Genomic DNA, 22,012 nt, shown 5'->3' on the forward strand with positions numbered 1-22,012 from the left:
GTTGGCTCCTGCCGGCACCGCGCTTCCCTCCTTTCCCTACCGCCGGGGCAGCCGGTTCCTGCCGAGGGCTGGCCTGAGCAGTGGCCCTTTGTCACCGGTGGCGGGTGGAGAAGGACACGGCACACACCGGTGCCTGGCAGGAGTCATTTATTCACTTGTCCCATGGCCGTCTCTGCCCCGGCAGCTCCAGGTGCCCGGCGCTGGCACCACTGTTGCCAGGTTTATCATTAACCGGCCGCACGTGGCGGGGCTGGGGGCCATGGTGGGGTCACAGACCGGCAAAGGGCTCGGCCTCCAGCCCCGGGCGGCCCGACTCCGGCTGCAGCTCCCGCCCAAGGCCCAGCTCCGGCCCCGGCTCCACCGTCCAGTTGGCCAGAAGGTCACTGAAGTCGGGGGTGCCGGTGTGGAGGAGACCGGCAGGGCTGGGGCCCGGCTCCCGCCAGAAGGAGGGCGGTAGCTTCCTGCGGTGCATGGGGGTGATGTGGCCGTACTTCCTCTCCAGCCGCTGCGTCTTGCCACTGGCCGCCCGGGGCGGCAGGCACCGGTGCACGCCGTACTCGAAGAGCTCTGCCAGCGGCCCCAGCCTGTGCATGGCTCCGGGGCTGCCCCGTGGTGCCTCGGGCTCCGTGTGCCGGGGTGAGCTGCAGTCCTCGGGCACACCGTGGCTGCCGGCGGGCTCGTCCTGGCCCCGCCGCCCGAAGTACCGCTGGATGTCACAGCTGATGAGCTCCGAGAACCGGAGGAGCTGCAGCGTGGGCTCGGCAGCGCTGGGGAGGTCCGGCTCCAGCCTTGTGCTCTCCTCTGCTGCCTCCTCTTCATCCTCATCCTCATCTTCCTCCTCTTCCTCGGAGAGGTTGTGGAAGTCGGGCTCAGGGCGCATGGGCAGCAGCAGGCCGTGCGGGAAGGGCGAGGGCAGCCGCAGCTCGGGCAATGGCCGGATGACGCCCGCAGCCATGTGAGCACGCAGGGGCACTCCGGGGCCCGCGCTCACCCTGCGGGCAGGACAGCGGGTGAAGGTGGCACGCACCCCACAGCCCCCGACCTGCTGCGCTGTGCTTGGCCCTGAGGAGGCAGAGGGACCGTGTTGTGCTGTAGGGCAGGCAGAGCAGGGCATCCCCCACAAGCCATGGGACATGGAGCAGCACAGGTGTCCCTACCAAAGCCATAGGATACAGGGCAGTGGACACATTGCCCTGAATCATGGAACATGGGGCAGCAGGGACATCCCCACTGAACCTGGGACATTGGGCAGCAGGGATGCCCCCACTGAGACATGTGAGATGGGGCAGTGGGAACATACCCTGAGTCACGGGGTAAGGCGGCAGTGGGGATATTCTAACTGAATCCTGGTGCATCAGGCAACAGGGACATCCCCATCAAGCCATAGGATGTGGGGTAGTGGGGATGTCCACGCAAATCCATGCGATGTGGGACAATGGGAATGTCTCCAAGTCATTGCATGTGGGGCAGCAGGGATGTCTCCATCAATTCATGGGATGTAGGGCAGTGGGGACATCCCCCGAGGCATGAGCCAAGGGGCAGTGGTGACATCTCCCACAGCTGTTCCCCATCCCTCTGGGGCTGTACATGGGCTTGAATGGTGCTCAGCACCCACCCTGCCACCATGGGCTGAGCACCGGGGACACTGAGCCCTATGTCCTGCCCACACAATGGCCCCATGTGTTTCCCTGCAACAGGGTGACCACGGCCACCTCCCTGCACTGCCCTGGTGGGCTCTGGCCACAGCTGGGTCTTGTTGAGCTGGATGAGGCCCCCCGTAGTTAGTGCTACCTGTGCCCATGGGTCCCCAGCTCTCCCTCACTGCAGGGCATCCCTGGCCACATGCCATTGCCCCAGCCCTGAGAGGGTCATGAGGCAGGGGATGAATCCTGGGGGACAAATCCCTCTCCTGCCATGCCTGAGATAGCACCGCTGCCATCTCTGGGGTCACCACGCACCCCTCTTTGTGCCCTCCCCACAGCAGGACCCCCATCCCTGCCTCCATGCTGCCCTGGAGCTCAGCCTCTGCAGGCACCACATACCTCCAGCCTGCAGGGAAAGGGACGCGGGGCTGCCCCAGCTATGGGGCCTCCCTTCCCCACAGCCACCCAGAGCCGCAGGAACACCGCGGGGCAGGAGGGCATCCCCCGGGGCCGCGGCTCGGCACTCACCTTGGCACTGCTGCCTGGCCATGCATAGGCTCCCGCGCTGCTCTCCCTTCCCGTCCCTCCACCTGGGCCTGAAGTATTTATAGCGGAGCAGGGAGCTGACGGCTGGCAAATATTTGGTAGCTGTATTGTAATAGTAGACTCGGTAAATAGAGCCGGGGTTTGCTTTAGCACCCAGCAACGGGAGAGCGGTGCGGGGAGGGATGTGGGGACGGAAGGCAGGGCTCACCTTAATGGTTCACTAGCCAGGGGATTTTCAAGTGTTGTTCCTGTAAATTCACCTATTAAATCGGCAGCCCCAGCTGCCAAACTGCCCGTGCACTTGTGCCGAGGGCTCTTATCTCCGTGCTGATTGGAGGTGAAATCAAGCTTTGTCAAACAGGCGTAAAATTGAATTTCATGCTATTTTGACTCCTGGAGTAGGGATCTTCTGAAGAACACACTGCCTATCAAGCCATGCCTCTGCAAACAGGCGCTGCCGCCGCAGTGGGTGAAGCCTCTCCATGGGGTCCCCCTTGGTGCTGTGCAGCCCCCACGTGGGTCTGGACCTCCCATCTCCAGCTCCATGCCCCTAAGGCAGGTGTAGGGCTCCCTGACCAGCCCCCGGATGGGGTTTGGAACCTTTTGAGGTAGCAGGATATGGCCACCATCAGGAGATGGCACTTCAGGGTGCTGTGGTCCCAGGGGGCATGGGGCTGAGCGCCCAGGGGTGGTGGCTCTGTCCAGGCAGTTGCAATGGATGCAGAGATGGAGACATGACATGTGGAGAGCAACTGGGGCAGTCCCATGGCTGGGGCCAGCACCGAGGACTGCAGTGCCGGCAGGGTGCCCCATGTCTCTGCTATGGGACCATGCTGGCCCACATGAGGGACTGAAGACAATGACGATGGTGAGCAGCTCAGGTCCCAGAGTGGCTGTGGCCAGAGGTGCTGTTCTGTTTTGGCGACAGGAAGTGCCAGAATGGCCATGCAGGGCACAGCTGGGGGTCACAGATGGGCAGGGTTTGGAAACTGCTGCAGGACACAGGGTGCTGAGGCCACAGATGGCCAGAGGATGCAGGACGGGTGGACGGCATGGCATGGTGGGAGCCTGACACAGCACCCAGACCCTGTGACTGCCTGTGCTGATGACAAAGGCCATCGGGGTTTGGGACAGCCAGAGCCCTGCTTGGAGCTGCCCTGTCCCCTGCTCTCAGGGTGACCCAGTTCCCAGTCTGCTCTCCCTGCCACCCTGGGGCTGAGGGGTGGGCCCCAGCCTGTAGCACAGTGCGGCACTGGCAAGGAGAGGGCCATGTCTGTCACCCTCCCCTCCCAGGGCAGCAGCCCTGGGGCTCCCTGCAGGGGCAGAGCTGGGCACCGGCGCCTGCTCTGGCTCTGGCTCCGGCTCCGCAGCACTCCCCCTCCCCTCTCCAAACACAGTAAGGCCGGGGTGGGGGCAGCAGCCATCCCGCTGGAGCACTGCTGGGCAAACACGGCGAGTGGGAGCTGGTAAACCACAGCCACTCTGGTCTGCGCCCTGATGGCACCCGCTCGCCTGCCCACAATGGCTCCACACCGCACAGCTTGGCATGGCTCTGCATGGGTTGGCACCGCTTGTTGATGGCCCTGCATGGCCTGGCACGGCTTGGCACGGCTCGGCAGCCGCTGTGGCCCGCTAACGGGCCCACGCGGTCAGGCCTGGTGATGGGTGCTGCGGCACGCAGGGGCAGCGCTGCTGATGGGTCCCAGCGAGGAGCCCGCTGTCCGTGCCCCCGCCCGACGCCTCAGCAGCTGCCCGCTGCGGCGGGGATCCGAGGCATGCATTCGGCCACTCCCTCCCGCAGGCCCTTGCGGCGCCATGGGGGAGCGGCTGCTCCGCTCCGGCCCGCCCCGCCCCTCCCCTCCCCCGCCGTACGCCCAGCGGTGCCCCGCCCCCCCGGCGGACTACCGGTCCCGGCATGCCGCGCGGTGGCGGGAGGGGCCGTTTCCGCCCAGCGCCCGTCGTGCGTTGCCGCCGCCGCTGAGGCCGGAGCCGCCGTTGAGGCCGCCGCCGCCCAGGCCGGAGATACTCGCCCGCCGCGTCTCGCGGCACGGCCAGCGCCCGCCATGTCGGCCCAGGCGCAGATGCGGGCCCTGCTAGACCAGCTCATGGGCACGGCCCGGGACGGTGAGTAGGGGCGGGCGGGGCCTGCAGGAAACGCCGCGGCCTGGCGGCCGCCTCACCCCCACGGAGCCCGGCGCGGCTGCTGCCTCCGCTCCGGACCTGCGGCGCGATCGATCCCCCCGCGCCGGGGGATGCGGCGGGCCAGAGCCGGAGCCCCGGCCCGCCCCGCCCCGCAGAGGCCTGCCCCGGCGCCGCCGAGCGAGCGAGCGGCGCGACGGGCGGTGCTGGCGGAGCGGGCCCGGGCCTCGGCGCGGCTCTGGGCGGCCCGGCGAGCTCGGCCCAGACAGCCCGGTAGTGGTAGGTCGCCTCGGCCCCTGCCCTAGAAATGGCCCGGCGTTGGCCAGCCTCGGGAGGAGCCCGCCGCTCCGGGCCCTGGCTGCCGGAGAGAGGTGGTAGGGCAGGCTCCGTGCCCAGGCCGCGCCGTACGCACGGAGGCGTGTAGGTAGGTTGCCTGCAAGAGCCGGCCGCTGTAGTTGTCCAAGAAAAGAAATGACAGCCTGTGCAAAATATGTTACCACTACGGTTTGTATCTCCCTTCTGCGCCTTGCTGAGTACTTAAATCCCCTCTGGCACGTTAGCAGGGCTGTGCAGGTACTTTGCACTTTGTTTCGTAAGTGAATAAGTGCTTTTCTTTCTTTGTGTATTGAGTTGCTATTGAATTGCTTCCCATATTTTTATTTCATACAAACTGAACAATTGTGGCCCCTCTATTTTATTTATAAAGGTTCAGTGTATCTTTGCCTGCCTACATCAATCTGCAAGGGAGTTGCAGAAAAGCCTCATGTTCATCGAGCCGTGAGTCACAACCAATTTTTAAAGCTGTTATAACAAAAACAAAAAAAAAGTGTTTGCTTTTTTTTTCACAAGTAACTTTAAAAGTGTAGCTTAGAAAGAAAAAGAAAATAAGAAAAGACCCCCATTTTCAGTAGACACTACATTATTCCTGGATGCTTGCGAATCCTAAACTATATTCATACTTTAGTATTACACATACCTGTGTCATATGCACAGATGAGCTTTAAAATTGTCACATACCATTACCACTTTGCCTTTACTTTTATGTATCATTCCCCTGACTTCCTTACTGCAGGTGTGGGCAAGAAAACTTTTCCTTTAAAACTTTTCAACAGTGGGCATAAAATTCTGCAGCTGAGGTCTTGAAGAATGCAGATGGGTATAGTATATGTTGGAGCTCGCAGTGTGTATTGACTAACTTTGTTTCTTTTTTTACTTTTAATTTCTTTGCTTTTCTGATACTGTCTTGTTTAAGTGGCTCCTGAGTGTAAAATGTCTTCTGAGGGTGGGATGCGGGTGGGAAGCACGCTTCGTGTTCCAGGCCAAGACCTGCAAGATTCATCTTTGCCCGGCCTTGGAAAGCAGACTGCAGAGTCGGTTTTCAGACCAAATGGACCGATGCTTTAATTGTCGGATGAGCAAATGCAGTCACCTATAAAAACTGCCCAGCACAGCCCTGTTCTGTGAGTCATGGCCCTCCAGTAGCGTGGGGTTTGGTATCTCCTGCCCCTTCCTTAAAGTAAAAAAAGGGGGGGCATAACCCCACAAAACATAAAAGGTTTTGGCTGCGAGCCAGACTGTCTGTGTTCTTTTTTCTCCTCTGGGTGTGCTGTCTCTCTATATGGATGACAGGCCTTGGACATTACTTGGCTCGCCAGCACTGTGTTTAACATGGTATAGTGGATGACTAAATGCTAAAATAGTGGTTTTTCCCAGTTAAAAGTGTTCCAGAATATCCTGATACCCTCTAAGATTTTTTTTTTTTTTTGAGTAATTCTGGGGAGCAGGAGCACCAGGTATTTTAATCTGCATATTAAGGTGAAATGATCATACCGAGGTCTTTGTTCTTGAGTCAATATTCTAATGTCTCCTTATTTAAAACCACAAATGAATTTCAGGAGATGAAACCAGACAAAGGGTGAAGTTTACAGACGATCGTGTTTGCAAGAGCCACCTTCTGGATTGCTGTCCCCATGATATCCTCGCAGGAACAGTAAGTATATTCTCTGTAATAAGGAGTTCTGGGGAGGGATATGTTGGTACAACTCTTCAGGACACAGCTGTGCGTTGTGGGTACCTTCTAGAAGAGATCAGGCTTTCTTTGCCTGAGGAGCAGTCATAGTTCTAATTTTAGTTTGTGTGACCTGTGTACGGAACCACTGAAGTCAGGAGCTCTCAGAATTCACTTGAATCTTCTTTTTTCTCCCACTATCACACATGAACTTACAAGATTATTTCTCTTTTAGCAGTTTGAGATGTTTAGGGCCTGAAACTTATCTTGCAGACGCTGCAAGACCATAGCTAGGCTGCTGTCCTGGGTGCTCTGGTTGCATCTTCAGGTTAGCAAGTGTTTTCCTATGTGCTGCAATAATCATTACTTGGAGCTTTTCAGTTTCCTTTTGCCAGCCATGTTGTGTTCCCTGATGGCCTGGCAGCTTTATCATCATTCCTGCTTGCCATGGTAATGGCAGGTTGCAGCTCAGGCTGACTTTGTCTTTAGAGTTGTTTGGTGTGAGCAGTTTGTCACTCTGCCTGACTGGTTTGAAACTGTTGGGTTGGCTCCTTTACTGCTGCCCTCTGGGGACAGATCTGGCTGGTTTTCAAGGGTTTGGCTCACATGCTCTCTCTCTGAGAGCAAAACGTGATGTGGACTTTTAACAGTGGGATCTTGCTGAAGTAGGTATTCAGTTTAGGCGCCCAGATGAAAGATGCAGTCTGACTTTTGAAAGAAAACAATGCACATCTCTTGCAATTGTTGCTGTGCTACAGAATTGCAGGATGGAGATGAATATGGATGTTTGAAATCCATCTTTACCCTCCCTGTTTGAGACCAAATACTGTGGCAGTTCACGTTGTCCATCCATTTAACCTGATTGTTTAAAGATACTGTCATTATTTATAGCTCTTCCTGCTGTTATTTCAGGAGCTGGGTTTGACACAGTGTGGTTACCAGCAGTGGGAGGGCTGGCACTCCTTTCTCTGTGTGTGTGTCACTGTGATAGCAAGACTATGGCAACACTAGTAGAAAGAACTTTAGTAAAAGCTGCCTCAACTCTGAGCATTCAAACTTTGGCTTTTCAGTGCTATTGCAGAGTAACATTGGAAGAGTTAAATACCTATCTCTGTGTTTATTTGTTATTAATTTGGAGCTCAGATGTATTTTTCATCAGTCAGCCTCCGTATCACCTCACTTCCATTTTAGGAGTTCAGAGCCACTTAGATCACCTGCCCACCTCCATCCCTCATACAGGTCACTGTGGTTAGGGTATATCTTTCTGACACAAGAGTCTACAAAGTCGTTTGGGGCCCAGACGGTGTTTTGAAGGTACAAGCTGCTTTCTGCCTTTTCTGGTATGTTTCCAGGAAGAAGGTAAATGGTGAGTCAGAGGGGTTGAATTAGGTGACGTGCATGACTGCTGGAGCAGGTGCCAAAGTGTGGAGGGAGTCTGAAGTGTTCAGATGGTTGCGAGTCTCCTGGGGCTGAGAAGCACATAGAGAAAGCTGGTCCTCTTGCTTCTGATGTTACTTATCTGCAGTGAATCCTCTTGCTGTGGAGTTTATGCTCAGAAGCATTACAGGGGAGCAGGAAGGAAGACTGCTTCTGTACAAATGGTCTTATGGGTCACTCGGATGATACTGTGATGGCCTTTTAAGTGGCTGTGGAGCTCTCTACACCATTGTTACCAGGTTACTGGGGCAAGAAAAAGTATTGGTGCTGCAGATCTGTGTTGAAGGAACATGTGATGTCCAGAATGGGAATAGTGTTTCAGCTGTCAACGCTACCAGCACACAATGAGACTTATCTGGAACGTGTAGGCTTTCCTCGTGATCTCAGTCAGGTTCCCTGACATCTTAACCATGCTCCATGAAGGGAAGAGCTGTGTAGGTGAAGCAGCCTCAGCTGGATTGGGGTAGCATCCATCTCTGGATGTATTTTACTGCGGAAATCAGGACTTTGGCTCTTTTTGGAACCTTCCAACAGATGTCTCAAGCCCTCTGGTGCTGGTTATGTTGCATCCTCCCCCTGAGGCATCCTGCATGTGTGCAGATATTCCTTAGTGGGAGACTGGGGAGAAGCAGGAAGCTGGATCCCTGGGGTCACTGTGCTCAGTGTAATGTGATGGAGTCGCATTCACTGGCCTTCACGTTCAGAGTGAGGAGTCCAGACCATAAGTAAAGCAGTGGAATGTTTGTGAGAGCTGCAGGAGACATGCTGATGTTTGCCTTGTTTGCCAGTGGTCCTAGTCATGCAAGTTGTAATTTTAATTTGGTGGCTTTTTGTGATTATTCTTTTTTGATTGTTCCCAGAAACTTGTCCAAATGTGTCACCAGATAAACTACAATAGTCTCTTCTTGGTGTCTGTGGGTAGGGAGGAAACTTCTGGGAGAACAGAAGTTGATCTAGTGTGCCCATATGCTGTTATCGGGGGACTTGTCATCCAGATCATTAATGGCATGCACTGACTTGCCTCAGCAGCTGACGGTAAACATGTTTCTGTCAGTGGAAGTACTGCAGCATGTTCAGAGGTGGCATCAGCTGGTAATCCTGAATTTTAGCTCCACTAATAAGCAGACAGATCAGTCTGAAAGCTGCCCAGGTAGAACACAGCTTGGAAACGACAACCGGGGAATTAATTGTGTTCCCCACTGGGAGATGTGAGTGAGCTGAAGTCTGTAGGTTGCAGGGTGATTTTGTAGGGGTCTTTGCTTTCCTTTTTCACTTGGGTGAAGCTCTGCAGCTCTGATTACTGTTGAAAAGCCCTCCTCATAGAAATAGGCTTTCCAGTGAGTTAGCACTTTAGTGGAGATTGTAAGAGATAGCTCATAATGTAGATTGCTTAGCAAATGTGAACAGGACTAATTATCAGTGGCATCTACATGTATTCAGTGTTTATGTGCATGCAGGAATTTGAATCTTTACTCAGGAACTGCTGGGCTCCTTGGGACTGGTGGTGACTGGGAGAGAAGAGGATGGCTGGTTGGCTGTTCCTGCCATGACATGTACCCTGTAATTTGTTCTGTGGTTCACACAGGCCTTCCATTATTTTGGTTTTCAAAAAATCATTCTTTTTCTACTTTGAGAAATGTTCTCTGTTACATATTGATAATGTTGAAATGTCATTTCCATGGTTTGAGAGCATTATTAACTTTGGGTTATGTGGCTGTTGACCATGTGGAGGGAAAAAAACCCCAGATTTAAATGGCATCGATTACAAGGGGAATGAAAAGCAGTATGGAAGTCAAAACTTTCTGGGAAGGGAGATGCTCTCAAGAAGTCTCTTGTTAGATGGGGTCATGTATAGGATTTAGCTTTGCTGGGCACATTTAAAAGTTTCAGGCTGCAACTGACTATGGGAAGGGGCTGGCTAGTAGAATTGGGAGTGGTGTTGAGTGTGGTGTTGTGCTCATCTACTGGCAAGAGCCCTTTTTTCCTTTAAGTCCATTTGTTCTTGGTGGGAAGCATTATGTCTGTATTCTAAGATTTGGTATCTTTCAGTTTGTTACTAGGGCTCATCCTGACACAGGTGCTTTTCCAGGTGAGTTTTAAGTAGGGTACAAAGCTGTGTGTTTTGCTGTGCCATAGTAGGAGGCATTTGCAGTTGCTGCTCCAGTGTGCTGTGCCTTCCCAGGTCCTTCCCAGCAATTTCTAGGGCTGTTCTGTGACCTAGAGAAGGAGTAGGACTGGACTTAAAAGCATTTGGGGTATTAATGTTGTTCCACGAACACCTAGAAGAGGAGTTCTAGCAAGCATGTGGTGCTTCTGGCTAGTTCTGTTACTTGTAGGTTAAGGGGGAGCTCTTTTTCACCAGGAGACTTTATGAAAGCTGGTAAAAGTTAAGTATCTGCTGTTTGTTGCTATAATGGAGGGTTCTTACATTGATTTGCCTTCTTATTTTCAACAGCGAATGGACCTGGGAGAATGTACAAAGATCCATGACTTGGCACTGCGAGCAGATTATGAGATTGCAAGTAAAGAGAGAGACCTGTTTTTTGAGCTCGATGTGAGTATGGAGACATTCCAGTTACTTTTGTGGAAACTGCCTCTTGAAGTTATTGGCTGAACAGTAGAGCTCAGTGGAAGTTTCAGCTAGCCATGTTATTTGATGTCTTAGCTGAAAGATGTGGAGCCCCTTCCCCAGGGTCAGCTCGATTGCTGCCTTAAAACTGAAAGTAATTATGGCCCTTGCAACACCATTAGTCCAGCTAATGAGGAAGGCTCCTCTGGCATTCCTTGCATCCAACATCTGCTGGTCTGTACCAGGTCATTGTAACCTGGTGGCCTGTCCCGGAAGGAGATCTAACATTAAAAGCCTTCTGCTCTGTGGTTTCACTTTCCCAGATTTAGTTTTCTGTAATGTAACAGATCAGGCAGAAGAACAATTCTGTCTTCCCTTTTCATGTTATTCTAGTGCTTTTGTCTTTGCACCTGTTGCTCATGCATTGGAAGTTCCAGTGCAAAGCAGTCTTTGTGTGAGCATCCTCTTATATGTCAAAGAATTGTGTCAGGCTCCAGGCAGATGACAGACTTAAGGGAAGGGATCAAATGTTACTTTTTCTACAAAGTGTCATATCTTTTTTCTCAAGGCATCTGTTCTTGAAGCTGTTTGTGCATTATACAGAGATTGCTGTTGGCTGTGTCTGGCTCAGAGGGCACCTTTATTCACAGTTCTTTGTCTAAACATGCAGGCGATGGATCACCTGGAATCCTTCATCGCAGAGTGCGATAGGAGAACAGAACTGGCCAAGAAACGCCTGGCTGAGACACAGGAAGAGATCAGTGCTGAAGTGTCTGCAAAGGTATTTTCCTTGCAGTGAATGTTTGTTGTGAAAGTCTGTGCAAGAGCACTGGAGCTGTGTTGTCTCTGACACCGTTGATACTCAGGAGATAGGCTCCACAAAAGCTTTGTGGCTCCCAGCCATCCTGCTCAAATTCTGCTCTGGCTGTTCTTGTGGCAAACTTACTGGTACAGAGGAACATAGTAGTATAAAACATGAACTCTAAAATACGTCACTTTAGCATGGCAATAAAGCATGTTGGTTTCTCCCCCACACTATTCAGTGTTAATGTAATAGCTTACAATGTTAATATAATGTAATAATGTAATGGAATAGTAAGTCTATCTGATGAGTATCAGCTTTTCACTTAACAAATCGTCATGGAGTTTCCTCTTTGGGAAACTTTCCTCTTGCTTTATGGGGTGAATACAAAACATTTCTGAGGCTGGTTTTGTGGATTCTGTCTTGTCCTATAAGCCAGAAACATGCTGCTTTTTGTGGCAGCATTGATGATGTCCTCTCCATGTCATTTTTCTGTTTGCTATGTGTCTGTGCCTGCATTACCTATACTTGGCCCACCAATTGCTTTTTGTTGGGAGTCTTGACTTTTGGAGACTTATGGTCATCTTCCAACAACTGATTTTGTTAAACAGGATTTTCTTGGAGAAAAAGGAAAAGTTGTCATGCAAGGGTCGTTTTTTTTTTTTGTCTTACTAAAAACTACCTGTTCTCTTTAGGCAGAGAAAGTACATGAGCTGAATGAAGACATAGGAAAACTCCTAGCTAAAGCTGAGCAGCTGGGAGCTGAAGGCAATGTTGATGAGTCTCAGAAGATCCTGATGGAAGTGGAGAAAGTCCGAGCGAAAAAGAAAGAGGCAGAGGTATGGTGTTGCTTCTCCTATGAACTGCAATAGAGGACTGGGCTATGCTGAGCCATGACAAAGAGCTGAGTGGTTCTTGCCTCTTTTCTTTTGTTGCCAGTATGTCCTTGTTCAGTTTCAGCCTTGTGCCAGCAAGCAGTTGGCAGTGTAGTGTGGTAGATGAGGGATACAAACTTTTATCTAGTGAAGAGAGCTGACAAAGAGCAGGGAGGGATTTGTTCTTCCAAAGATTGGGTCGCTAGTTGCTTGCAGGGAGAGACTGTCAGGGTAGCTGTGCTTGCTAAGTGTTTGTTATGGCACCTCCTGTATATTGAGGGTGGGTTTTGATTCTTGAAAGTAGCAGTGCAATTCTTTGCAGGGTTTTCTCTGGAGGGCTGTGACTATGTAAGGGCTCCCTGACATTTGTGTGGATTCTTTGCCTACCTTTAGGAAGAATACCGAAATTCAATGCCTGCATCCAGTTTTCAGCAGCAGAAGCTCCGTGTGTGTGAAGTCTGTTCAGCGTATCTGGGTCTCCATGACAACGACCGTCGTCTTGCTGACCACTTTGGAGGCAAATTACACTTGGGTTTTATTCAGATCCGTGAGAAACTGGATCAGCTGAGGGTAATCCACTCCATTTTAAGCCTTCTCCTTCTAGTTTACTAAATTCATAAAGAATTCTTTGCAGAGTGCTTGTGAAAGTCCAGAAATTTCTGATTGCAGAATCCCTGAAACCTCAGATGAGGGTTTTCATAGGCTCATCCTGAGTTTGTTCTGTAATTTCTGAGTAACTAAATATCTGCACTCAGAATTAGGCAAACCAGACCATTGCTGTCATTCGTTCCTTACAGCATTGGTGCACTCAGCCTGTATTTTTCTCATTGATATGGCTGAATTTTGTCACTCTGTGTTTTTTTAGCTGAGACATCTTAATGAAACACTTGAACTGAAATTTCATGTTGTGCTGTTAGTGAAAAAGGTCTCCAGTTGCTGAAATGGTTAGAAGTTTTCTGAATGGGTTCATAGTGGAGTTCTGGTACTGGCCTTGCTTGCAGGGGCCATCAGCCTGCTCGAGTAAGAGTGGTGAATCCTGTGCCTTATTCATTAAGGTCAGAGCCTTGAAAGGTCATTGGCACAAGGCCTCGGCACTGTTCCATTGTAAGTTGTGTACACTCATGGTGAGACAGTCCTTTACCTCAAAGCTAATGAGCTTTGTCTCTTAGAGCCCAAGAATTCAAAGCAGTAGGGAGTGGCATTTCTTGCACTGATGGATGTTAGTGAAGTTGTGAGAAAAATGGAAACCTTGATAGAGATCCTAACTATCACATTAAATGCAGTGGAACGTGTTTTTGTTTTACTACCTTTGTCTTGCTATCGGAATAGTCTCCGTGAAGATCTCTGACCTGTTACTATATGGCTGAAATGCAATGTGGACTTTTCCTTTCCTAGAAAACAGTGGCAGAAAAGCAGGAGAAGAGAAACCAGGATCGTTTGAGGAGGAGAGAGGAGAGAGAACGAGAGGAGAGAATGGGCAGACGGTAAGTGGAAGCTGATAACTGGTTTGTGGAGTTGTTTTTGAAGTAGTCTGATTTCTTGTATCTGAGCATTGCTGGAAAGCAACATCTGCTGCTGGATTAGCTGTTGGGCATGCTCTGGGTAGTGAGCACCCTGGCATTTAGTTAAAGATGAAAACAAATGCACAAACCCCCATGTTAGAGTGATTGTATGTGTGTTGTGTGTTTCAGGTACACACCTACATTGTATATTTGAGAGGTGAGCTCTGTGTAGTCTTCAGGCTTGTATTGGTCTAGCCCGTCTTTGGAAATCTGAATCTAGGTAAAATGCCTTTATCCAATGCATCTCAGTGGGGAAGTTTAAGACGAGTGAGGGCTGGATCTGCTCAAAAGGTGCTAGTCATGCAGAAATTCCTTGGGCAGTCCTCCTTCCTTCTAGGCTAGAAGATGACAGCAGAACAGAGGTGTGGTATATGTGAGCCAGGTGGTGAGGTGCCTGCCTTGTTCTGAAACTTTCCTACAATAGCAGTGAGGTGCTTTCGGCACAGCTTTGGAAAACATTTCTTAGGGGATCCAAAGGATCCCAAGGAGTGGCTGCTTCTGTAGATTGAGGCCATATGTGTCACGTGCTCATAAGTGTATAATCTGAGCAGTGGGAGTGGCTGCAGTCTTGGTATTCTCAGGACGAGCTCTTCCACGTCTTGCCAGCTGAACTGGAAAAACTCTCTTCTGTACCTGAACAGAGCAGGTTCACTTGTGTGTCAACAGCTTGGTTGAACAGCCTGGTGTGGAGAGGGTGGTTATTTGCCATAGTCAGGCAGAGGATGTGGCTGAGTAGGAATGCTGTTCTCATTGTCACAGCATCTCCCCAGTTACCTCATGTGTTTCTCCTCTTGTACTTCTTACATCAAAAAACCCAACCTTACTGCCTGTGGAGAGCTCTTTTTGACCCTCATTGTCAACTGAAGAGTGTATTTCAGCCATCCATTTCTGAGGCATGAGATACATAGCTGCAGTATGCTCTAAGATGATGGGTATATATTGCTGGAAGTGCTGGCAAATAAATACCAGAATTGAAGCAGCTTGGTTTTCTGTGCTCTGCAGCTTGGTGATTCTGGTGTACAGGGAAGCCCCAGATGTTTAGGCATTCTCCATTCATGGTGTTTGCTATGGGCTTCCTCTCTCTCTGGATTACCTGGTATAAGAGGCACCAGTTCATGCTGCATCTTTCTCCTGGACTGCAGCTCTTTATGTATAGCCTCACAGTTTTCTGGCATCCATGCAAGAGTGACAGTGAGTCAGTTATATTTGAGAGCTGCAGATTCTGGAACTGGGTGATGAGTGCAAGAGTTAATTGAAAGGGTTACGTTGCTATGGTCAGAAAGTTAGTCGTGAAACAAGTGTCTTCCTGTGCAGCTACTTTGTGGCAGGCTCTTTCGGATGCACAGTAGGACCATCTGTAACCTGGATTCAGTGTGTCTGTCTCCATGGTGTCTCTTCTTCCTGGAGTTCGTTTCTGTGTGAGAAATGGTCAGCAGAGTTGCCTTCAGGAGGAGTCCTCTGGATCTCTTATTTGGTCTGCATCTCCTCGGAATACTGTCTTTCTTCCTTCTGTGGCATGTCCATGGTTTTGGTTTTGTGTTGTGTTGTTTTAAGTAACCCCAAACACTCTGTTAGTGAGAGCTAGGAGTCTCTTGTGTTCAGAAGTAGTCCATATGTGGATGAATCTGATGAGGGGATTTGAAGACCACTTTTGAATGTTTATTTAATCTTTTAAGTAGGAAGGGTTTAAAAACTGCATTGAGTTAGCTTAAAGTCTGGGCTCTTGATGATTCCATACATAACACTACTTGTGCTACAAGTAGTGTGTGGCACAAGACTGTGGCCAGCCTTTGCTCTCACTCTGTGTGGAAGCATCCTCTGTTAAGATACCAAAGAAAAGCTTGTTATGAAGGAGTCAGCAGTGCCGTACAGAGGAGGTCAAATTATTTGCCTCTCCAAAATAAGGACTTGACTCAAAGAAGGAAAATAGTTTTCCAAGTGGGCACCCGGTGTCAGAAACTGGAGTCAGAGCCCAGATTTCTCATTTTCTCAGCACCTTATCTGCTGGGAGCTGTAGACCACTGTGCTTGCAGGGGCATCTTTCCATCAAAAACTAATGGGCAACTTCTACTGCCTGTCAGACTGCCTCTCTTAACCAGAGCTTGGTAACTGTAAAACCACAGAAGACATATTTCCTTCATAACTCTTCTTGTAATGTCTTCATATGCAACATATTCAAGGTGTTATTCAGTAAGAAAAAGAGTACTGCTTGACTTGGAGAAGTCTTCAGTGACTTACAGGTGTTATGATGTACCATGGAAACCTGTAGATTCACTTGTGAAACTCTTAACCTCTCACAGGCTTTATTAATTTGTCAACTAAACTGCTATTTCCACATAAAGATTAGTGAAGTGGGCTGTCAGCCCTAGTGGTAAATAAACACAAGTCCCTTGGTGTTGCTGGTGGCTGTGAGCTACCCAGTAATCTCTTCAGACTGAAGCTCTGTGGAGAGGTGGCATGCTTGGAAGTGCAGACCTCTGATTTGCTTCCAGAGTACACCAGCAAACAGGTCTAGGTGGAGCTGCCAAATGGGTTTCCTTTGTATTAAGTTAACACACAAGTTGTGAAAGTCAGCACATAGCCTCTGTGATACAGGGCCAAAAAAAGGAGGAAAAAATAAATATGCTCAGCTTCTCACTCATCTCCTGCTGTATGCTGATTCAGGCTAGTAACGAAAGTACTTCTTTTGCTGGGTGCCTCTTGAATTCTGAAGTTTAGTGCTAGGGAGTGATTACCAGGTTATTGTACATATTCCTGCTCACATCACAGGTGTGGAAGGTCAGCCCGGCTTTTCATGGGCTGTGGAAGGGCTTTGTGTAAATGTGCGCAGTGGTCATTCAGAATAAAGTGATCAGGAGGAAAAGAACATTGGGAACTTGGAGTAATTACAACCACCAGAAATATTAAGCTGCCTGCCAGGCGTCTAGAGGAGGTCCTGCTGCTCTGTCAGGTTCTGTTCCATGAAAAAGGAGGTGTGTGGTTATTGCCTTGCTGTCCTGGCTTAGCAGCTTTGCCTTCATCTGGTCATCTTGTGTGTTGCCCTCAGATCATGGTCCATTTGCCTGACCCCAAGTTCAGATCCACCCTGTTTACAGTCCTTCTACTTGAATTGCTGCCCACATTTTGGGTTGGTTTTTTTGTTTTTACCATGATTGAGCAATCCCATTTCATTGTGAAGGAAGGACAGTGCACATTGATTCTCTTTAGCTTGTCTTATCCAGGTACAGGTTTAATTGATATTATTAAAATAGATGCTTCTTTATCACTGTTTAAAATTTTACCTGTGTGTAGCTTTCATCCTCATCTCTTGTTACAGTGCTCCAACAGCTCTGTGGCTGTGTAAATGGAACACCTCTGCGAGCCTGTACGCAGTGGGGAGACAGGAACAGTTACAAGAGTGAGTCCCTAAGTCACTAAGACCAGCCACTTCTCAGTTAAAGCAAAAAGAGGCTGCTCACACAGGGTGTGATGTTTTGGTGTAAGCTGGCTCTGAAATGTGGCCATAGAGAAAAAGGGAAGGTCCATGTTTCACAGAGTAGTATTTTACATGGTGCTGAGTAATGGTGCTGCAGAAGTTGAACGAGTTGAGACAGTTATTTGCAGACTGCCAAAAGCTAATGCAGCATTAAGCTGAGAGTGCCGCACATGAGCTCTGAAGCCATGGAAATGTGGGAATAATAGTGAGGCTTGGATTATTCTTCTGAAATGGCTTTCTAAGTCTGGGATGAGGGATTTTTAGTGTCTCTCTCAGTTACTTTTCAGTAATCGTTCTTCCCTTGTGTCTGTCCCCTCCTTTTTTCTAGCTCAAGCAGGGAAAATACCAGTGATGCAAATTTCCTCTTAATGTTTGTTAAACAAATCTGATGAGTGAGAAAATGCTGCTTTCTCTTTATTAAAAGCTTTTTGATGTGTAACTACCTCAAAGGAATCAGTATCTTTCTGACTGTGGAGAGTGGCACTTCTGAGCGTTAGAGTTGATGTAGCTGATATGAGACTGCAGAGCGTAAAGAGCATATAACCAGTATGCACAGTCAGGAAGGTTTGTTGTGGTGTATTATTAAGAGATGGAATTGGTTTGTAGACATTTTAATTTCTGACAGGAAGCTCTGCATGTAGAAACTAGTGTTTCTACAAATTTCCTCAGGTTTTGACACATTCTCCCTGCCCCCCAAGTTGAAGCTGATTAAATGTTTTAATGGCAAGTTTTTTTTAAATGCTGTATCATTTGGGGGGGTGCTGTTGCGTTCCTGTGAAGAGCTGCCAGGGTGGATGGGTTATTCTGTTGAAAACCCACTGGCTGTATCATACATTCTCTCGCTTACCTGTTGTCTTCTTTCTAGGTCTGGATCAAGAAATAGAGACCGTAGAAGGTGAGTGCACATTTCTCTTGCAGTTTTCCCAGATGCCTGTTTGTGTTTCTATCTAACTACTGAGGTGTTTCCCGTGCCTCACAAATGGAGTTAACTCAGTGCCCCAGTCTCTTTGTTTTGCTCCCTGAAGGAAATGGGAATCACTGCTTGGGCACCTCAACGGTGTTCTGCAGCCTAGTGTCACTCATTGGGCCATAAAGTAGCCTAGTCAGGACAGATGGTATTGTGTGCAGCAGAGCACGAGGCTAAGAACATTCTTGATGCCACTTTCAATAAATGTCTAATGTACTTTCATAGTTTTAATGTTTGAAATGTATCTATTACCTGTATGATACCTCAGATGTAAAAATACAGAGATTCAGGATAAAAGCTCCCCCACCTCTATAGAGAGCTTGCCTTAATTACGTGACAACATTCTCTGTGGTCAGGTAGCTGGCGATCTTCCTCTCTACTGCTTTCCACATAAGTTGACATCCTTTGTTTAGTTTTTAGAGCAGACTGAAACAAGTCTGCTTCTAAAGTGTAGTACTTCCACAAGGAAGATCCTCTCTTAGCAGACTGTCGAGCTGGTTATGGTAGTTTCACATGCCACTTTCTTTGGCCTTTCTTCTGTTTAAACAGGCCTCACTTTGAGCAAGGCAGAGCTGGTAGGCTCTGCTCTAGGCATTGACACATGCTTACAGTAACAGCAGGAGCTTTTTATATAAGCTTCCCAGCAAATCAAACTTAGCTATTGGCATTTTGTTGGTAGCATGAGGCCCAGGAGGGAGGTGCCCACCCTGAGGCTGATCTGCCTTCTGTGTTGGCAGGGATGGGGCTGGGGGTGCGAGTGCTGGTGCTCTGGATATTTGTTACTCGGGAATGTCTGAGAGATGGGCTCAGGTGTGCAGATCCAATGCTCTGACCCTTCTCCTGAGTCTGAGGCAATGTGTGTCCCCTCCAGATCACGGTCTCGGGATAGGAGGCGGCGACGCTCGAGGTCGGCTTCCCGTGAGCGACGGAAGTCTCGCTCCCGGTCCCGTGATCGACACAGACGCCACCGGAGCCGCTCCCGCAGCCACAGCAGAGGTCACCGGCGAGGGTCCAGAGACAGGAGTTCAAAACACAAGTATGTATTCTGTGACTCCTTGGCATCACAGTGAGCCTCTCCAGTCCCTTAGAGCGAGCAGGAGTTTGACAGGGTTTTCATGTTAGCAGCTGCAGTGTCCCGTACCAGCTCCTGGGCCAAAGCAAGGCTTCCCAGTGGCTGGTTGTAGATGATCTCACATTACAGCAGTAGTACCGTTGTACAGTGAGGTGGCAGCATGAGAGGACAGACCTAGGAGATAGAAACGGCTCCCTGGTTTGCAGTGCTGATCTGTGAGAAATTGCTGGTTTCTTGTAAGAGAAGCAGCACAAAGGCTTGCTTGAGCTAATTGAGCCTCCCCAGGCCTGTAAAAGCCGAGTAGCTGAGAGGCAGTTTTGACGTGACATTTCTATGGTTACCTTCTGTTTCCCAGCTTCTTTCAGTGCTGGCACAGGGAAGGAAGTGTATGATTTGGGATCTGGGGGAAGTCATCTGTTAGAAAGCTGCTTAAGAGAGGGGGGATTTTTCAGGAACCTGCACTGGAGGGGGGGAGAAAGGAGGCCATGAGGAGGAGTTACACCATTCTCCTGTTGTTGAGGAGAAGTGCTATAGTTAGAGGAAGGGCTTTAAGCCTCTTCTGAAACTCATCAAAACATCTACTGTGTTGGAGGAAGGATGAGACAAGCATATGTAGGAGTATCAGAAAAATTGAATCCTTGTGTTTCCTTGCAGCTCTTCTAAGCCCAGGAGCGAGTCTGTCACCAGGTGAAAAGCTTGCTGAAGCTTTTTTTAAGTCCTCCTAAGTCATAGGGGAGTGCTTTAGCACTGTCTCACCCGATTAGGCACCACTGCTCAAATACAGTTCTAGAAACAAACCGACTGCTGGGTGTCTTGTGTCACTTTAGCTGAGGGGTAAGAACAGGTTTTAAAGATACCTGATGCTGGGGAGGGAAATAATGGTCTGAAAAATATATCTTAATTGAGGGGGGATGTGTAAATACTGTTAATTCTCCAATGGCTGAGATACTAAAGTCCTTTTTTAAATCTGTCTTGAACATGAAAAATAAAGAAAAGAAGTTTGGACAATTAGGAAGTGAGGAAGACCCTGTAATAACTATTACTAAAGAGCAGGTAAGGGATTACTTCAAAAACCTTGAACACATTCAAATCGGCCCATGGAGGCTGTAGGGGGATTGGCTGGCTGACAACCTGGGAGAGACCAGGATCAGTTCAAGAAAATAAACCTAGGAACAAACAGAAAACCCCTGTTCCTTCAAAGAGGGTAGCTTCTGTTTTCACCTTGAATTAATGAAGCCTGCATTCAGGTTCTGGTCTGAGGTCTCACCTGTAGAAGGAAACAGGCTGTCACAGGATCTGGAAATCTTGGGGCAGCAGGCATTGCTATGGGAACAGGAAAAGTTAATATCAGACAGACGCATGTTGTTGTGTGGTTAAATGTCACAATTTAATGAAAATTAAATGGCTTGTGATACAGAGAGCTGCGAGGTTTTAATGTATCAATTGTGCAGTATTTCCAAACCTTACAATCAATGTGAATGAAAGCTGGAACCTCTGAGATGCCTGCCAGATCCTCCTCTTTTGACTGTAAAGAAAAACCTGTGTGCTGAGTCCGTAACTAAAATGTAATGGCCCTGCAGGGTCTGTGAGAGCCTCTGCCTACTTCTGAAGGGGCTTGGGCCGATAGGGCTCATTCCTGATCAGCACCTTTTGAAGGCTGTGAGACAATAAGCTGGTGTAAATCACGCAGGAAAACAGCTTTTCTGGAGTGGGCCTTCTGCTTAATTCTGAGTGGGCTGATACAGTGAAATGCTGCTGAACCTGCAGCTGTCCTTTGAGCCAGCTGTGAAGGGCTTTCCCTGTAATGTGGGCTGTGAATGTAAATCTGAATCACCCTGACTTTGAACCCAGGGGGCTGCCCAAGACCATGCTTGTTAGGCTGCACAGTAAGAATCCCAGGGCTGAGCAAGCATTTTAGTCCAGAGAATACAGCTGATACTTACAGTGGTTGAGCAGAAAGCCACTAGCTTAGAGGATAATGAAAAAACCCTCTAGAAGACACAAGCAGAACTGAGTCATAGGTGAGGAAGAAACTGGAAGTGCTTTAGCAGGGCCCAGTTAAGTAACAAGGGGCCCAGGGAAGACCTCAGTGAGCCCCCCTTTAGCCACAGCTTGAAAGGATTACTCCAAGGAGAAAGTAACAAAGGCTGAGCTGTGCGCTTAGCACTGTAAAACTGGTGTTCTATATAAAGCTTGTGGAGGGCCCAGGGTTGCTGTCTCAGGGCTGCCAGTCCCTGCAGTGCAGTACCTAGGCACATTTCTGCACAGAACTTGTGTTATGCCACAGCCCTTTTAGAGAAAGATGCTGTCATTTTGTGAGTATCTGAAACTCTTTTAGTTGTGAAGCTCATAGCGATGGTTTACTTTGTACTTCAGATCCTCTAGAGATCGATCTTCAAGAGAAAAGTCACGAGACAGAGAGAGGAAAGAGAAGAGCTCTTCTGAGAGGCGGCACGAGAGCACAAATGGCAAATCTCGTTCCAAGAGATCAGAAGAGAGAGAAGCTGGCGAGATCTGAACTCAAATAATCTGTGTTGCACTGTAAATAGTCCGATAAAACATTCTACACAAAGCCTAAATTCCCCATTTATATTTACTGAATACAACTCATCTTTTGTAGTTTGGAATTTTTATTGTTTGGCAGATAGCTGTGAGTTTGTAGAGACAGAGTTACGTACTGTTTAACAGGATTTTGTTTTAGTAGGAATCAATAAATCTGGATGGATCGTTTCCAATTCAGGCCTGTGGCTGCCACGCTGTGTTTGTCTGACCCAGTGACCGCGGCCACCTCTGCAGCGCTTCAGCCCTTCCCTAAAGATCTCCCTGACCTTCTGTGAGCACACCAGTAGCACTGGTTCTCAATTAATTTCTCCTTCTGTTTATATGACATTCACAAGTGGGTGGTGTTTTTTTTCCT

General features: G+C 49.2%; 2 protein-coding genes across 7 annotated transcripts; one reads left to right on the plus strand and one right to left on the minus strand.

Annotated features, from left to right (window-relative positions):
* Nucleotides 1-130: 130 nt before the first annotated feature.
* PERCC1 (proline and glutamate rich with coiled coil 1) lies at nt 131-3,365 on the minus strand. Of its 2 annotated transcripts, XM_061358177.1 has the most exons (3): nt 2,398-3,365; nt 2,172-2,291; nt 131-992 (listed from the first exon to the last, which is right to left on the minus strand). In XM_061358177.1, the coding sequence occupies exons 2-3, from the start codon at nt 2,195-2,197 to the stop codon at nt 269-271; spliced, it is 750 nt and encodes a 249-aa protein (XP_061214161.1). In that variant the 5' UTR covers nt 2,198-2,291; nt 2,398-3,365; the 3' UTR covers nt 131-268. The 2 variants fall into 2 exon arrangements, with proteins under 2 accessions (XP_061214161.1, XP_061214160.1); XM_061358176.1 differs by lacking the exon at nt 2,398-3,365 and having other exon boundaries at nt 2,172-2,391.
* Nucleotides 3,366-4,202: 837 nt separating this feature from the next.
* On the plus strand, nt 4,203-21,835 carry LUC7L (LUC7 like). 5 transcript variants are annotated; one of them, XM_061358182.1, is made up of 12 exons: nt 4,203-4,313; nt 6,224-6,318; nt 10,229-10,327; nt 11,013-11,123; nt 11,840-11,983; nt 12,413-12,589; nt 13,415-13,503; nt 16,898-16,978; nt 17,922-17,951; nt 18,895-19,059; nt 20,087-20,148; nt 21,472-21,667. In XM_061358182.1, the coding sequence occupies exons 1-11, from the start codon at nt 4,253-4,255 to the stop codon at nt 20,112-20,114; spliced, it is 1,080 nt and encodes a 359-aa protein (XP_061214166.1). In that variant the 5' UTR covers nt 4,203-4,252; the 3' UTR covers nt 20,115-20,148; nt 21,472-21,667. The 5 variants fall into 5 exon arrangements, with proteins under 5 accessions (XP_061214166.1, XP_061214164.1, XP_061214165.1 ...); XM_061358184.1 differs by lacking the exon at nt 20,087-20,148 and adding an exon at nt 5,035-5,105 and having other exon boundaries at nt 4,220-4,313; nt 21,472-21,835; XM_061358180.1 differs by lacking the exon at nt 20,087-20,148 and having other exon boundaries at nt 21,472-21,835.
* The last annotated feature ends 177 nt before the right edge of the window (nt 21,836-22,012 follow it).

Source organism: Neopsephotus bourkii, unplaced genomic scaffold (assembly GCF_033783945.1).
Source record: "Neopsephotus bourkii isolate Nb327-2 ecotype Australia unplaced genomic scaffold, CSIRO-AGI_Nbou_v1 NB_940, whole genome shotgun sequence".
Classification (NCBI taxonomy): Eukaryota; Metazoa; Chordata; class Aves; order Psittaciformes; family Psittacidae; genus Neopsephotus; species Neopsephotus bourkii.